Below are 18,599 nucleotides of genomic sequence, written 5' to 3' on the forward strand. Positions count from 1 at the left end.
GTTCATCAAATCGTTATTTTATTTTAGTTTGTGAGTAACATGATGGACTTTTCCCAAAGCGTCCCAGCAAGACCAGAATCATGATCTCAGTTCCACAACTTCAGTGATGCCAGTGAATCACTCAATCCAATGCTTTTCCATCCTTCTAGCCATCCACACTAATCATTACCTACATCTGTGAAATAATGGTAATCCAAAAGACAAAGAAAAGAAAGACGACAAAAAACAGCCCAAAACACAGGTGTGCAGACAGGACATTTACAGTCTGAGATGATGCCCATCAGAGAAAGCAAAATGAGATCTTAGCAGCAGAGCAGCAAATATTGTCCTACATGTGTGATTATTTTCTTCTTCTCAGTTACCTTTGAAAGTGCCAACTCTTCATCAGTCTTGGGGTAGAGCTCATGTTATGGCGTCTCACCAGACTGCTTCGATGGAACAGAAACAGACGAGTCCGGTTTGCCATGTTGAGTATAAAGTAACTTCAAGCAACACTACATACACTAGTTCACGTTAGATCAGGGTCAGCCCCTAATAGTGCCTTTATCATGTCTTTGGGGTCAAAGTATTTAGGGGCGGAGTCAATGGGACATGCTTGAGGAAAGGATTTCAACAGCTTGCTTTACACCCAGGACATTGTTTTCTCTTTGAGTGACACTTACTAGAAAACGGTTTTCAAAGGTGACCAGTTCAATTTACTTAAAAAAAAAAAAAAAAAAAAAAAAATTTCATTTTACAAAAAATGAAGCCGATTTAATCACTTGTTAGTGTAATATAAAAAAGATGTAATTATAAAGTTTGAATTGGAAATATCTTCGATTAAACGGTCACTTAGTCCTCATTCTAGCATGGTGTGAAAATGATGGGTTCAGTCGATTGGGAAGCTGCTACTGCTGCTAATATTGGCTGGGCAGGATATGACATCACAGTGAGAAACGTTAAAACGGTTCGACAGGTACGATCAGACACAACGCCTTACGAGGGGAAGAAAGTAAAACTTTCAAAGTAAAAACTGTCAATTGTCCTGTTATTGGGCTGAACAGGTTAGGATCTACATCAGTTCAAGACCAGAAAACACATTTATACAGCAATCCAGGATTTAGTAAAATGTCCATTTGAATAGCAAAAACAAATAAAGAAAGAAAAAGAGACAAAACTCACAGTACATTCACAGGAACAAAAAAATATTAGCAAATCTTGTGTCCTTCAGGTAAGGCAGTACACTAGAGCCTACAAATCTACCTGGCGTTCTCCCTGGACACCTTACTGAGCGCCTGCACCACATCTGACTGCATGAAGGACACGTCTGGCCTTTTACTGGACGCTCAGTCTACGCCATCACAAAATGATCAACATCTCATTTATGTGTTAAAACCTAGGTGTGTATCCAAGCAATCAAGAGGCAAATATTACAGTTTATAATGAATATAGCCAATCGATCTCCTACTGCCTATGGCTTCTTGAGTAATTCTAGATCACAGGAATAAAGCTGTTGGCCTGAAAACCTTACAATACCAAGAGTGGGCATGTGTTAGGCTTCAGGAACAGTCTGGAAGTGTGTGTGTGTGTGTGTGTGTGTGTGTGTGAGACAGCAGAGAGCAGGAACAGGATCTTTATGCGATCGTCAGATGCACGCTTCAGGAATGGTAACAAAGATTGTGGTTTCCTTCTTAGTTATGGGGAAAGTTTCTATGCTATTTGAGAGCCCTCATCACGGTGGCGACCATCAACATCCTCAAGGCCACCCGAGGAGACGTTTGTTTGGCTGTCGGTCGAATGGCGGACCGCACGCGTTCGTTCTGACCATCATCACGGAGGCAAGGATGGAGAAGAAGAACGGGGAAGGAGGGAACGTGGGAGTGAGGGGAGGAAAGATGGAGCGGGAGGAGGGGGATGCTGGGAAACGAGGAGAGGAGCTTTTGCACTTTTCAACAGATTCAGAAAGTCCATTAGTCCTTTCTCGGTTTCCTGTTTCTGGGAGACCTTCTCAGAATGTCGTCCTCTGGTTTCTACACAAGACACAAAATGAGAAAACGACTTCGTCAACAAAAGTAGTGAACAAATGTTTTTCAAATGTTTGGTTGAAACAGTTTCCAATGCATTTCTCAATCAATCAACTGTTAAGCCCTACTTGGACCAGCATTATTTTCATGGGGTCAATCAGGACCTCAATTTGGGAAAGATTAAAATGCCATTTAACAACTAAAAACCACCTTAACTTACATGAACACACAAAATACAAAATCACTAAAATGAACCATTTATTCCAAATCCACATGAAGGTGCCAATTAAAAGACTTTAACCTTTTTTAACTTCCTGTTGTACAAAAACAATTGCTTAGAGTCTCAAAGTGTAACCTCTCCAATGTTTTACCTCAGATGCATCGCCGCTGTCTTTGCTGTCGCTCCCTGCGGCCTCCTCTGCTTCTCCCGAAGACTCCTCTTCTTCACTCTTCTTTGCTTCTGAGGGAACATCAACACCGAATTCAAGAAAACAACTCAACCTTCACAAGGTTATAAACCAAGAACTAAAGAAGGAAAAAAATAAACAGACTCTATGAAGGGTAATAGATGCGTGACATGTTGATCTATCAGACCTGATTCTTCTTCCTTCGTTTCCTCTTCCTCTTCTTCAGCTTCCTCCTTCACGTCTGGCTGTGGAGCGTCTGTCTTCTTGTACTCGGCAGCAGATGTGGACTCTGAGCTCTTCTGTAAGGCACAGAACAACATTAATCCTACAGATCCATCCGTAGCCATTCATTAAGGTCAGGATAGTTTAGATGACACACACTTACCTTTCCAGTGCAGCAGAAGACAATGATGAGCACCAGAGGCAGAGCCACAGTCAGGACGTACACGACCCAGAGCCACGGTCTCTCTTCAGCAGCGGTTATCATCTGATTCACCAGACCGGGCTGTGAACACAAACACACTTACATTTACTAACATGTCCAAGAGTCTCACACAGCCAATCTAAGCTGCTCAGACAAAAAACCACAGGCTTCTGTGAGGTCCTTTAGCCAGGGACAGAGTTGTCCCTCGAGTTTAACATGCAAGGCATGCTTTTCTGCGATGCTGAGACTACATCTCAAAAGTTCTCTGTTCTGAAACAGAGTTTGCTGTAAGACGAAGCATCCAGCGTTCACACCAAACCCCACCATGTTTGTCACACGGTAGCTTTTTTACTGTGTGTAACAGAGCCCACACAAAAAAAATCTAACCTTTCATTGGAGAACAAGAATTTAAAATGGGGCAAAATCGGTTTATTACGGTCTAGTGTGAGAGAATATTAAAGTGGAAAAAGACTGCAATTGAAATATGAAATCTACATGTCCTGCGTGTCTCTGTGTGAATAAACGACACTGAAGAAATCATGACGAATGTTCTTCTCAAAGTAATAAGAAATAAATATAAAAAGATTAAATTGTTCATGTTTTATGGCTTCAGGCAATTAGTGGTAAAAAAAAAAAAAAAAAAAAAAAAAAAAAAACAAGAAGAATTTCTGAAAAAAAAAAAAAAACAGGGCCCTTTTACTGTAATTTTAACAAAATTTAAAAAAAAAAAAAGTTGAATTCAATTAGACATGCTTCTTGATTAATTCAACCATTAAAACAGAATCGAAGGAAAAGTATAATGCAGAAAGTCATTATTAATAAACTGCTGTTGTGTAAGTTTCATGCTTGAATGAAATGAACCATTAAACAGAATTTACACAGGAGTGAGTGTGTGTGTGTGTGTGTGTGTTGAAGAGGAGACAGCAGGCCGCTGTGAAAGACCGTGCCAGTGCTGCGTCATGTGAGAAAGTCTCAGGAGTGAGTGGAAACAGATTTTCAGTGGACGGCCGTGCTCCACTGACACACACGGCATCATTTACAACACATGAGTCAGGAGAAAATGAGGAAGAAAAAATTACTCCACAGTAACTATTGGCATAAAGTCATACAGACGTCAACAACATATAAAAGTGTAAAGAACAAACATGCTGAAATCTACATTAAAATTTGTGCAAAGTAAAAAAAAAAAGAAAAAAAGAAAAACAGGTTTCTCATAGAAGAGGTGATTTCCAAGTAGTTAAACAACTACAAAAACCTGTGCACACTGTCAGATAGCAGCTTCTGTTTTTGCATGCAGAATGCATTGATGAAGATGTGCCTTTTTAGTTAACTGTACGCTATCACCTCACTGAAGAGCACTTGAAGAAAAGGAGAGAGAGACTAATGTCGTACCTCCGCGGCTCCCTCAGCTGCTTTCTTCAGCCCCCAGCCATCAGCCGCCCATCGCTCGGCCACAGTACGGTCAGAGGTGACGAAGAAGTTGTCAAAGAAGATATCGGAGGACATGGACCAGAGCTCCAGACCGACGGCGCTGAATGGAGTCATTCGGAACGGGTGCAGGTCCTCAAAGAAGTCTGGGTTCGGGATCTTCCTGGGCTTCCACACTCCCTGACAAACAGACAAACATCAGACCTCACCCCTTTAAATTCAAGCTTTTTAAGCATTGGCAATCTATTGTGATTCTGGTTTTATGAAATCAAACAAAATGCAAAAAAAGAAAGATGAAAACATTAACCCAAAAAGCACCGTTACCTGATAATTTGGGTTGTCAATCATGGGTGGCTTCCACTTCCCCTTGTAGTTGGGGTTGTCTATCATTGGTCTCTCCCATGGGCCGCAGCCGGGGGCCGTTTCACAGACAGGATTGGGGATCTGAGGTGCTTCCCACTCCCCATCCATATCCTCATCCCTAAAGAGACGAGCAGAGATGAAGTAAAGAAAGAACCTCACTCAACGTGCCCCTCATATTTCCATTTCAGCTGCTCTCTTGGTTAAGACTATAATTATAACAATTAAATCAGCTCATCACCCCAGGAGCTTCTAATTTCATAAATAAAATCAGCACTGTCCAGCTTTCCCATGATTCAGTGTGATATTCATGAGCTGGGAGACATGCTATAGAGTATATACTGATTATAACAGAAAATCATATTTACTTAGAAACAATAACAGACGAGATTTGCTATATGGTATGTGTGACCCTGGAGCATAAAAAAGCAGTCTTAAGTACCTCGGGTATATTTGGAGCAATAGCCAAAACACATTGAATGGGTCAAAATGACTGATTTTTTTTTTTTATGCCAAAAAATCATTGGGATATTAAGTAAAGATCATGCTCCATGAAGATATTTGGTACATTTCCTACTGTAAATGGATCAAAAATGTAAAATGTTTTAGTAAAATGCATTGCTAAGCACTTCATTTGGACAACTTTATAGGCTATTTTCTCAATATTTAGATTTTTTTTGTACCCTCAGATTCCAGATTTTCAAATAGTGGTCTCTCAGCCAAACTTTACATCCATAAAAAGCTTATTCATTCAGCTTTCAGAATTTTATTATAACTGGTTTTGTGCTCCAGGTTCATATATAACAGTTGTCTGTATGTGTGCAGGTAAAGTAGGATCTAAAGTGTATATAAAATATTTTATTATATCCATAACACTTTGTAACTGAAATAATGAAAATTGAGAATTTTCACAACATGATTGGATTGTAACAAGTAGACTTTTTTTATTATTGATAATGTTTCCATTTTTTAAAAAATATTTAATTATACAGGTTTCTCCAGAGGCGGAAAAAGTTATATTTTGATAAAAGATACAAAAATGAATAAAAATGTGTTTTTCAGCAATTTCGTGTTTTTCTGTTTTCTCATGCAGAGTGAGACCAAAACCATTTCTTTATAAAGTGAACATGATTTTCTTTGAGAAATCCTTACCAGTCTTCTGGCTTGAGCGCATCGGGGTCACTGATGTACTCCGGCTCCTCGTCCAACCAGCCGTCAGGCTTCACAGCATCTTCATCAGCAATCTTAGCAGGAGCGTCTTCATCCCTGAGGTACACACATCATATGATGAGGATATGGACGACTCACACACACACAGAGAGACATAAAGACCCCCGTCTCTCTCACCAGTCCTCGGGTTTGACGGCATCTGGGTCCTGGATCTTGGGTCTCTCATCCCAGTCCTCTGGTTTGTGGTCATCGGGGTCCTCGATCTCGGCCGGGGGGTTGATGGGGGGGGTCATATCACTCAAGAGACTGCCGCTGTTCACCACCGTCTGGTCGATCAGGATCTCAAAACTGTTGTCAGGGTTCAGCACTGCAGGAGGACACATGGACACAGGTTCAGATTAATGTGAATGTCCTCCCTGACAGCAGGGGGCGCTAATGGAAGCAGGATCAGATGTGTGTAGTTACCCAGTGTGTAGAGGTGAGTCTTCTTGTCGGTGTAGTATGTGCGCAGGTCAGTGTCGGGCTTCTTAGCATGCTTCTCCTCAAACTCGCCGGTTTTGGGGTTCTTGTGTCTGAAGATGAAGTGCAGTTTGTAATCCTCACCGCACTTATCCGGCCCGAACATGATGGTGTACGGAGTCTTATCCACGAACTCCTCCTGTGAGGACAGGACACACACAATCACATCTCCGGCTCACATGCCATCATTAAACTATCTATATACAGGTCACCTGATTCTGCATAGAGTCAGCACTAATTAAACAGGTGTAAACGGGTCCAAAACCTTTCGTGATTGTATGAAAACATGTCAGAATCTGTCGTGAATGCAGTTTAAGTTTATAACCACATCAACTTCACAAGCCGTTTCATAGCAAAGATAGTTGTACACAACACAAAATATAATAAATTAATAAAAATAATTACAAGTACTGCACAAAAAATTCTATAAAAGATTTACTTTTGAAAGAAATTAAACATTTTTCTGGGTGCATCTTATAAATCAAGTACTTCAGAGTTTGTCTTGATGATGACTTTAAACCGTTTCACTGTCAACAGAGTCCTGCAAGATCCACATTTTGGCATTTCTTTACCAATCGATAAATATCCAATATGACACCTTGTATATTTACATATTGGACTTAAAAGAATAAATATTTTAACCTTACAACAGAGTTAGTTTAAAAAAGACAAGTCTTGCCAAATAGTTTTATATTGTTAGCAGTATTTCAAGATGAAGACTTACTGAAGCACCTTACAACATTTTCAGAAAAATGTTCAAATGCGATAATCAAATACTGTATGATGCAAGAGCTTTCAAGAAATATTTGTGTATCTCTAAATCTCTTTTTTTGCTACATTTAGTATCAGCATTTGCGCCAAATTGCATTTTTTTGCTCTGTCTGGTCTTCTGAATAAAACACAGGCGTTTCCTGGGTGTAAGCTTCACATTCTCACTATAAGAGCCATAGAAACCTGATATATCATTGATACTCAAATAAAACACATATTCAAACCTTTTTTTTTGATTAAAAATCTAAAGGCTTAAAATAATAAAATTATTTTCTTCTGACTGTGACTTGATGTTAACACAACGTGCAAACAGAAATCCATCTCAGCAGAAAAGCATCTAACAGCTCGCAGAAACAGGTTATGGCACATCTTCACATTTCAGTAAACAGAGTCTAGGACAGTTTTCTATAACGTGTAAGCATTTTCAGGAACTCTTGAGATGCATCATACAGTGATTTGTGTAATATCACAGAGCAATGATCATATAGAGCATCTTACCAAGTCAAGATCAGGGCTTTGAGACAGCAGTTTAATATACGCGCCGCCACAGTCAATGCCGGTCTGAAAGTTCACCTCATACCTGACGAAACATGGCACACAATTACTATTAGTTTACTTTAAGGCTTTGACATTGAGTATATGGTTTCATGGTCTTGAGCTGAGCTTTATACGAAACGTCAGATTTTCAGGCAATGCCATTGTACTGTAACACTGACCACATCAAAACACAAAGCAAATGTGTCAAAATAAGTACTTTTCCATGAGATCGCCGACAATTTCCAACTCACAACACTTCATAAAACTTTAACTACATTAGTCTCTTTATACTCATTTCATATGGACAGGCCGAGAGCAGACACGAATACTCACTGGACGATGAGTGGCTTGGTGTCAAAGGTGAAAGGTCGCAGTAGGAGAGCAGAGATGGCGTGATGCTTGGCTTTAGATTTCAACACCAGGCCTTTATCACCCGGGAGTTTAGTGTCCTTCATCTCCTCCACCTCCCACTGACCTACACACAGAACACACCACCTCATGATCATCTCACATCTACAGTTCTTGTGTCGCCTGCAAACCTCCTCATATTAAATCAAACATGGCCACCAAACAGTTTTTTCATGAGAATGATTGAGGTTTTATTGTAAACGGAGGATGTGTTGAAGTGGTGTGAGTGAGACTTGAAGAAATCAAGACAAACACACAGAGTAAATCGCACACAGTTATATATATATATATACACATTTATAACATGTGACCCTAGACCACAAAACCAGTCATAAGGGTCCATTTTTTTCGAAATTGAGATTTATACATCTTCTGAAAGCTGAATAAATAATCTTGCATTGATGTTGAAAATCTGGAATCTGAGGATGCAAAAAAATCGAAATATTGAGAAAATCACCATAAAGGTTGTCCAAATGACGTTCTTAGCAATGCATATTACTAATCAAAAATAAAGTTTTAATATATTAACAGTAGGATATTTACTAAATATCTTCATGGAACATGATCTTTACTTAATGTCCTAATGAATTTTGGCATAAAAGACTAATCAATTCTGACTCATACAATGTAGTTTTGGCTATTGCTATAAATGAACAGAAATTTAAGACTGGTTTTGTGCTCCAGGGTCACAGATAAGCAACATTACATGACCAAGATACTTCCCCGAATAATAACACAATTTCAATGTGACACTGATTTTATACAATAGTAGTTCAATAAACAAGAAGTTAAAATTAACTTAAGTGACATTTTAAAAACAATATTGACCGTTTTGCTCAATTTCGCAAAGGAAAATAGTTCCAATCAAAGCCAGAGCAGCAATGTTGTGTCTCTTAGTAACACATAGCAGCTTTTTGTTACTGAATGAATCCATGTTTTTGAACAAATTGAGTGATTCAATGATTCACAAACCAGAGATGGGACCAAGTCACACATGTGCAAGTCTCAAGTAAGTCTCAAGTCTTAACCTTCAAGTCTCAAGTAAGTCCCAAGTATTTTTTTCTTGGGCAAGTCAAGTCAAGTCAAGTCACAAGCTATGTCAAGTCAAGTCCAAGTCAAGTCACCTTAATATTGTTATTTTACCTGCAGAATCTGATCTTAATAAAGTTAAAAGACAAGATATAAGTAACTGTCAGTAAGTTAAAATAATTTGGATTTGCATTGTAAATACTCATGTTCAGTAAAATACATCATGGAATCAAACAAAATTGTAACTTCCTAAAATTATTTATTTTTCACTTCTGCCAACAGTGTTTGAAATGTTTTACATTTTCAACATTGAGTCCATAAAACTAAACATCCAACAGACTCCTCTCTGAACACCTCTCTCTCTCTCTCTCTCTCTCTCTCAAACACAGTTTACATACAACATTAAACTTTGTTACATTTCTCACACACACACACACACTCTCTCTCTCTCTCTCTCTCTCTCTCTCACACACACTCTCTCTCTCTCTCTCTCTCTCTCTCTCTCTCTCTCTCTCTCTCTCTCTCTCTCTCTCTCTCTCAGTATAGAATATAAATATGACGTATTTTCAGTTGTTTCATACTTTTTTGTTATGTACAGTACAGACCAAAAGTTTGGACACACCTTCTCATTCAAAGAGTTTTCTTTATTTTCATGACTATGAAAATTGTAGATTCACACTGAAGGCATCAAGGGCTATTTGAGCAAGAAGGAGAGTGATGGGGTATATTTATATATATATATGCAATGTGCACTTCTCATGATTGGGTAATCGCGGCAGCTACATTTGTTTTTCTGATTAATTGTTTTGCTCTATGAGAAAGACAAGGTAACAAAATATTCGGGGCTTATGCCCCCTTAGCCCAGCCCTAGCGCCGCCCCAATGCGTTTTTTTGACGGCCTGCTAGCGGATCATTGGGGGCCGTTCACATCACGTCTTTTGCGCGCGCAAGTTCGCTATTTCCAATGTAGGCGCGCGGTATGCGCGCTCATAATGGAAGGCACCGCATCGAGTTAAAAACATCTAAACTTTTCAGAATGCCGCAAGCGCACCGCAGTTCATGTGACAATAACTAACCAATCAGCTTCATCCTTTCCCGTATCAACGTTGAAAGCTCAGCTAAGATGAAGGAACAGCTGTTCATAGCTGTATTTGGATTGCCATTTTGAAATGAATTTAGTAGCAGAGCTACTGCGAGCGATTTTTAGTGCTGCAAATCCATTTATCCTTTGCTGAAATTTTCGCGTCTTCACTGAGAGAGAGCGTGTCATGGATGCTTAGCAACGACAGACGCCCCAGGAGCACTTCTGTCCGAGCGCTTTGGAAAGAAGGAGAAAGCGGCGCGACTAGCGCTTTCCACGCGTTTTTAGGCGCGAACTATTGAAGACAAAAGCGATGACCCGTACCTCTCAGGCTGACATGTTGATGTGATGTGATATCTGATTTAAGTGGGCGTGGTGTGTGTAAGGTAGAGAGGGCATGACTGATGATAGTGTCCTGATCCAGTCACGACGCTATTCTCAGCCTGCGCTCCAGCTGAGTAATCAACTTTATTTAAAAAAATAATTTATATATTTTATATTCAAACTGAAAACATGATGTGATTAACACTCAAGTCATTCAAGTCATCGTGTCTCAAGTCAAGTCAAGTCCCGAGTCTTTAACTTCCAAGTCCGAGTCAAGTCTCAAGTCCTAAAAATATCGACTCGAGTTGACTCGAGTCCAAGTCACCAAGTCACAAGTCCCCATGTCTGTCACAAACCCATTCATAAAGACTGGTTGAAGGAATGATTCAATGACTCGCTCATTAAAACAGTCATTTGCCGCCACCTACAGGTGGTTTTGTTTCAGATTCAAAAGTATCATAGCATTTTTTGCTTGGTCATAAAATTATATTATCTTATAAAATGATTTATGCATTAGAAATATTGAGTGTAAATGCATTTATGGCACCCCTTGATTTCATTAAACGGTCTGTGAAAATACATCTAATGCCACTTTAGATGCAGCTTGTGTTTCCTCTGCAGTGGACAGATGGAGTTTGTTCAGACTGGTTTCATTTGAATGCTCAACTCTACCGTTTCTTATTATTCTAACTGATGTACTTAAAACGATGTAAGAATTTGATGTGAAAGATGACATTTAATAAGGTTGGTGTGTAGGGGGTTACCATTTTAGAAATTTCATCAGTTTTGTTACATACAGCTTATTGTTATTTCTACCTCTTTCCAATCACAGTGCATGTTACATAATTTCATGCAAATTTCTTATTTGCTTTGGGGAAAAAAGTAGATTTTTGTTTGTTTATGCTGTTAATTATAGTTCTTAGGAAGAAAATCAGTATCGGCAAAAATTGGTATCGATAGAGCAAACTTACAAAACATTGGAACCGGCCAAATTAAATTGCAAGCGATGCACCTCTAAAATGAAACAAAATAATATATCTTTTCTTATTATTACTACTTAGTAATCAGACGAGTAATTAGACTTTAGATGGACAGGAAATTAAATAGGGTATGAAACTTACCATCATACTTTGCAATTTCCTCATCAATGCCATCTTTCTTGGCCTGGGATAAAACCCATCTAGATGAGGGAAAAAATGTGTTTATATGTATATCTAGAAAAATTGAAGTTGTAATATTCCACAATGTTACTTTTTTAAGATTATAAGAGACTTCTTTTTATAAATATTTTTTAAAGTCTAATTGACCCCAAACTACTGAACATCAGTGTATTTATTTCACTAGATGATCTCTCTGTTGTGAGGATAACAGACATCTTACCCCTGAAGTGTTCCTTTATCAAATGACTCGGCAAAGAAGTGCTCTCCCATCGGCTCTGGAGCTCTGTACGTCACCTTCAATAAAGACGTTTGGAGAAGACGTTAACCTAGTTACACCGGCATAATACTATTTTATATTGAACAACATTCAAGCTTACACAGAGACATGTGTTACAGGGAAGAAATTAAGTCGTGCAGGTTTTGAACTGACATGAGGGACAGTAAAACTGGACAGAATTAAGTTTTTATGTGCCCTTTAATGGACATGATTAAATATTGGCAAATACTTCCTCAATCAAACACAGACAACTGCTGCTCTGGCTAAATCTCAATTATGACTTGAGGCTGTTCTCAAGAAGTGGATGCACATTTCACAATCAGCCACAGTATTAGCAGGTAAGGCTCTAACCGTGGGCACCGGCGGGGGACCGGGGGCTTTTTCTTCCTCTTCCTCAACATCTTCCTCTTGCATGTCATCGATAGCATCTTCCACGTCCATCTCCACGTCTTCGGCCTCCTCCTGCGCCCTCACATGACCCATGAGACCCAGACAGAGACTCAGAGAGAGCAGAGCCACACACAACCGCATCTTCAGCTCCATAGTCTACACACACACAAGAGAGAATGAATCAGACATGGCTCAGGAAGTCAGCTGGTTGTTTTTGGTTTATCATTTTGTTTTAAAGGATAGTTCACTCAGTTCAGATCCTGTGATGCTTTAACTAAACAATTGCATACAGATTTGGAACAACTTGAGGATGAGTAAATGTTGACAGTTTTAATTTTTGGGTGAACTGTCCCTTTAAATCATACAGGGCTTCTTTTTAAGACTGGCAGTCTTTCAATCAATACATTTTCTGGAAAACTACCCAACGTTTTCCTGAAGACCTGTTAAACTGAAGATGTTCTCTCGGCTCTTGCAGTGTAAAATATGATTATGCCAGTGTGAAATCAGCACTAGACACTGAACAAAATAAACCTTTACCTGTGTGTGTTAAGGGTCAAAGCCTGGAGGTTTGTCATTAAAGCTCAGATATACCAAACAAACATCAAAGAACTAGCGACCATGAAAGGAAATGTACTGCTGTCTCACACGGTCTGTAAAGACCCACTGTGTCTGTATGTGTATTTGCTAAGCCAAACAGCCAATCAGAGCTCTCGGTCTCACCGACGGCTTCACCAATGATTCAACACGCTTACATCGCTGGAGTACAACCAACTAGTTAAAGTCTATAAAAAAACTGCCTTATGCGCAACTTAAATGTTTGTAAACAACTATTTTAAATTTGAGTGTTGATATCTAAAAATACACAGCAAAATAACAGTTCGAACCTTTATTATTAGAGTAATGTACCTAATGACAGGCTTCCTGTATAGTTTACAGCATTAGCTGTACCTGATATCTTCAAATATATTGAGTCAAATCATATTCAAATTGAAACCGAATCGAATCATGAAATGTGTTACTATACCCAGACCTATAAGTCCCACAATGCACCAGGACTTCATGACCAGCACATACGAAGAGAAACACTGTTTTCCATGATCACATGGTACACAACAGTGCCCAGTCCTCAGAGACAGGTAAATAATAAGAAAATAACCAGCATTTTACCACGAAACGTGTGTTTGTGGTGTATAAATCCAAGTGTTTGTCCTCTAGAAGCATCACTTCAACTGAAGCATCATTTGGAGCGAGCCAGCAGAAGCATATAAAAATACTCTAATGACCACCTTAATTACATCTCATTACAAGACCCACAAACCCTTGCTTTCTCTCTTTAGTGTGAGCGTGTGATTACTGTCATTCGCTTCGAGAGCGGAGCTTTACAAGCGCTGTCAGATCATTCCTCAGTGGGATCAATAAACACAGCAGAAAACCTTAAATGTGCAGCTCGGTCGTGTTTAAACGCACTCAGACTGTTGTGTTAATGAGCTCAACACACTCAGGATTACTGCGACGGATGCAGCGGTGCCAACACTGTCTGGGAACAACACGTCACCATGCCAGCCACCACAAAACAAGACCCACGTCCACTGGAGTACACACTAACCACTGGACCAACCTTACAAACAAGCCTCACTAGGATCACAATTAAACTGCTTTTCTGATTTAAAAACGTAAATAAATTGCAATTGCGGTTCAGAATTAGTCGGACAACCACGGGATGCCACTGAAGCTTCAGTTTTGTTGAAAACAGAAATGTTTAAGCATCTCATTCCGAGTCTGGGAAGATGGTTACATCTTTTGAATGCATGTGATTAGTGACCCAAACTTGAGGAGCAGACTTTACTGTGAACTGAGCCACTCTTGAGACACTGAAAACACTGCATCAGGAGCTGCTCGTGTGTTTAAGAACACACTGCCTTGCTTCACTACGAAACACACACTGCTTCAAAGTCCATTTAAGTCAAGTCGTTTCACTTGGCAGCCATCTTTGAAACACATCTGGTGCATGCAAGCACAGCTCCTATCTTTTTATATGAAGAAACAACAGATTCACCGAAACCGTTCACCAAGCTTACGATTACAGTTCATATTTGAAATCGCCAATGAAATCTGATGGACTTGTTTGTTTTGCTCAAATGGTGTTAAAAAGCTTATTTTTCAGGCTAAGTGCACATGCAAGGTCCCAAGAAAACGTCTCAAAACGCTGACTGTATGTTTAGCAACAGGGACTTCTAAGCCTTCTACTCGTTGATTATTATGGTGAATGACGTCAAGTTGACCCTTCAATATGGCAGACAACTTGCGTATAGCACCCACAGACACAGTCGCTAACGAGGCATCTACGTATCTACGATGTGATGACTTTACCGATTAGTGATTGGCTCTTTTATTTAGAAGGCGGGGCTTCCTTCAATGGAGCGGCCATATTGAGCGCTGCATTTTTCTCCATTCAGATTTATACGAGTGTCATCTTGTGTACTTAGTACCACCTGAGATCAGAGCAACTCAACACTAGTATTGAGGATCCCTGGGGCTACGCTGTGTGTGTGTGTGTTGGGGGTCACAGGACACACTCCTGACCCATCTGTTGCTCACTGAACTGATGATCATGTGTGGGTGTAGAGAGATTACAGACAGCACTCCATCATCAGCTTGATTAAAGCTAATCTGAGCATCGGAGCTAAAGCAGCACAAGACAGCAGCTAAAGTAAACATGCAGACACACACAGACTCACACAAAAGTGAAGACCACCACTGTTTGATTTAACATAAAAATTTAAGTGAACAAGGATCATTTATGCCTAAAAATAAAACTGGTGTTGAAATAGAAAACAGGTTACTCAGCACTAAGAGAAACACTCCAGGTTTCCTCTTCTAGAACGACTCGAACACGGTTTGAGCAACAGCGTGCTTTCAGACCAGAGCGTTACTCCAATCAACGACAGTCAAATACTACAAACAAACATGTCTTTCATATGTTAAGTGCACTAGAAATACAAGCAAAACTAATCATTTTATGTCATTAGTTGTGTTTCTATTCTAAAGATTTCTTTTTTTAAAAATCACAACTTTTGAAGGCACTCCCAGATTTTTAGACGGAGAAGTATTAAATGAACAATAATTTCACACTTTAACTCACAATCCACATTACTTCAAAGAAGGACATGCCTGAAATTGACAAGTCTGCAGCAGATTTTGAAGTAAAAAAAAACACGTGGAATGAACACGTGTGTTAATGGTTCAAGCAGACAGACTTGTCAGACAATATCAGTCCATTAAGACTGCAGTACCACCCATCACTACAGAACAGACTCATTTCTTCTCTGAAGGATCACTGGAGGGGTCTAGCGGTTCCTGTTTGACAAAGCAGATTCATTAGCTCTGGACTGGACTGACTCCATCCTGCCCGCTATAAAACAAACCTCTGGGACTGAAAGAGGAAGACATTAAACACTGCAGTGAGCTGCTTCGAATCCAGTTTGAGCAGAGATCTGCTCTGCTGATTAAATCAGAGCCATCCACATCAGCGGCCTGTGGTCAGACAGGTCTGCAAGGTGACTGCTACGCAAACCTATCTGAACACTTTCTTACGGAGCTGTGCTAGTTTCAAGTCTTAAATCTCCACTTATTTAGGATGTGTGATACACAGATTATGCACAATATAAAAAATTGTGAAATATCATGTTACTGATTTAAGTGGAAGCACTGTGAATGATTTTCATTGTTTTATAAGGCGAGTTTTTTCACAAGTATAAGATGTTAACAGTGTCTAAAATTGTCATTTCTGCAGTAAAAATGCTATTAGAGATGCTAAGCGTCATTAATTTCCTTTAATGAGTTCAGACTTGTCTGAATCAATACAAAACAATCTATTAGCTTAACTCTGGATGATTGGTTTAAGTCAATAAACTCAAAAAAGTCTTTTGGGTGTTAAAATATTTTCATTTAATTTCAAACGCATCTTATAAAAGTTAGTGGGAACAATTCACCCATGCTTAGGTTTAACTGTTATTCATTTATTTTTGGACCTTGTAAATATCTAGTCAACATATCCTAACTGGATCTTCCCGTGAAAGGACAGACTTATCTCTTGTGTTAAGAAAAACATATGTAGATGCTTGATTACAATATTTCAGATAATTATCATTACAGTAACAGCCATGGTTGTTTCATCATTATAAACATCTTCAGGCTGATACAAGACTCGATCACCACATTGCAGTTTATTCTGCAACAGCTCGGTTGCATGTGATATTTGTGGTTTAAAGTGCTGCTTCAATGACTGTCCAGAGAAACCTTCGATGAAATTAAGCCACATGTGGTGGTCCCAGCATGGGCTAATCGGGGGTTTGTTCAACTCAGCACACAATAGTGAATGCATACACTTCCAGAACACATGGTTAAGCCTCTTTACGCCCGAGTGCCACAGATCTGGGCCTGAGACGATGGGGGAAGGTACCTCAACCTTCCCAGAGTGCACCAGTGAAGTGGGACTCTGTCTTGAAGCATGAAAACAGGCCACAAAGTGAACTGATAAAACTGTGTCGATAATTCAATATGACTAATTTCATAGCCATCACCAACATGGAGGAACTTGAGTGACTGTTTTAGGAAAGCATTAAACTTCTTGACAGGTTATACGTAAAGGTCAAAGGTGAGCTCTACATTCAAAGAGCCAGAATCTGAAAACAGTGCTAGTTACATGTTAACAAACCACACGAACACTTTCTTGCTGGGATGACCTGCATTACAAGGAAATAGGAAGTCTTATCTTGTTTTAATCGGACTAAACCTCATTTAAGTTTCTGGCCCATGCAAATATCAGAGTCTCTCTGTTGACCTCTGCCTTTCCTCTGAAAGGGCGGAAATGACGTTTCAACTGACATGTGCTGCTCTAGTTCAGCCGGTTTGGCTTTTCCGCATTATTACACCCCCCACACAGCCAAACTATTAAACAAACCTCCATTTATGAACTCAAAACTGAAAGCAAAAGATCAGGTCGAGTGATATTTGACTAAATAAACATGTGCACTGACTATATGTTTAATATTAGAAACGCCTACAATCTGACTTTAAACATAAGAGAATAATTCATACATAATAGTACATAATCATTTTTAATCTGCAGAGATCTGCCTAACTTGAAACAAGGTACATTAATGTTGGACTAACGTTACCTTCATTCAGTTAATTCGCAAATCTCTATCACACCCCGAACATTAGATAACCCCCCACAAACCCAATATTAAACCACACTTCAGCTTTCATCTCACTCCTCTGACTGGAAACCACACGATCGATCACACAAGGCGGGTTTCTGTCAGAAGTATTGATCACACGGCTGTTTTTATTGACATGACACCTGTATCAGTTAGCTTAGCTCCAGCAGCTCGATGGCCTTTAGCTCTCCGCGCATATTCTAGTTTTACTCTCTGGCTGAACCATACATTCCCATACATACACAATAATACATAGGAAAACCGTATTGCACATAAACTAAATGTCTCGCATGTCTAATGAAGCTAATATTTGCAGGTTTAGCATACTCACCCGTGCTCTCTGATGCAGCACTCCGCCTGCGACTCCAGCGCGTCACGTGTGCTTATAGACTACGAATCCAGAACAAGAGGCTCCGCCTACCACGAGTATCCGATTGGCTACTGTACCCAGCGTAGCCACGCCTCTCGAACAGTGCGAGATGATGATTGTACAGATTTCATGTCTGTCAAAGACTAAGGTCTCCGCCTCCGACCTGCACCTCGTGGACACCGCTGATTGGCCGTCGAGGACACGGAAGTAGACGCTTATTGGACACATCAAGGATAACGGATGCTTGTGCTGTGTCCGACATGCCGTGCTATCATACTACTCTTACTATTTCTGCAGTGTCCAGTATGTACTATACTGTGCAAGGTATGCAAACCATCAATAACCTAATGACCTACTATATTTGCCATAATCTGCTAAATATAACTCAAGTACACTGAAGTCAGTACAGAAGCATACTACATACTGATCCTACTATATCGCATTATGCTGTGTGTAATACAGAATTCAGTTAAAGTGATTCGACCCGAGTTAAAATCCACATATTGCCAAAAAAATAAAAATAAATAAATAAATAATAATAATAATAATAATAATAATAATAAAAATCCTCCTTATTCTACTTTCCCCATCACATACCGGATCGGAATCAGAAAGGCATTTATTTACTATAAAAATAAAATATTTGGAAATTGGAAATAAAACGTCTCATTAGCAATACAGTATTTATTGGGTATGGTTAGCAGGGACTAGGGAGTGCT

General features: G+C 39.5%; 1 protein-coding gene across 2 annotated transcripts; it reads right to left on the bottom strand.

The window, feature by feature from the left end:
- Positions 1 to 17,988, bottom strand: LOC128026931 (calnexin). 2 transcript variants are annotated; one of them, XM_052614207.1, is made up of 15 exons: positions 17,842 to 17,988; positions 12,250 to 12,444; positions 11,842 to 11,915; positions 11,583 to 11,641; positions 7,953 to 8,094; positions 7,581 to 7,662; positions 6,258 to 6,450; positions 5,970 to 6,159; positions 5,775 to 5,888; positions 4,587 to 4,743; positions 4,227 to 4,442; positions 2,796 to 2,915; positions 2,598 to 2,709; positions 2,375 to 2,460; positions 1 to 2,009 (listed from the first exon to the last, which is right to left on the bottom strand). In XM_052614207.1, exons 2-15 carry the CDS (start codon positions 12,439 to 12,441, stop codon positions 1,950 to 1,952), a joined length of 1,797 nt encoding a protein of 598 aa, XP_052470167.1. In that variant the 5' UTR covers positions 12,442 to 12,444; positions 17,842 to 17,988; the 3' UTR covers positions 1 to 1,949. The 2 variants fall into 2 exon arrangements, with proteins under 2 accessions (XP_052470167.1, XP_052470166.1); XM_052614206.1 differs by having other exon boundaries at positions 2,375 to 2,463; positions 17,842 to 17,899.
- Between the last annotated feature and the right edge of the window lie 611 nt (positions 17,989 to 18,599).

The sequence above is a fragment of the Carassius gibelio genome, chromosome A14 (genome assembly GCF_023724105.1).
Source record: "Carassius gibelio isolate Cgi1373 ecotype wild population from Czech Republic chromosome A14, carGib1.2-hapl.c, whole genome shotgun sequence".
NCBI lineage: Eukaryota > Metazoa > Chordata > Actinopteri > Cypriniformes > Cyprinidae > Carassius > Carassius gibelio.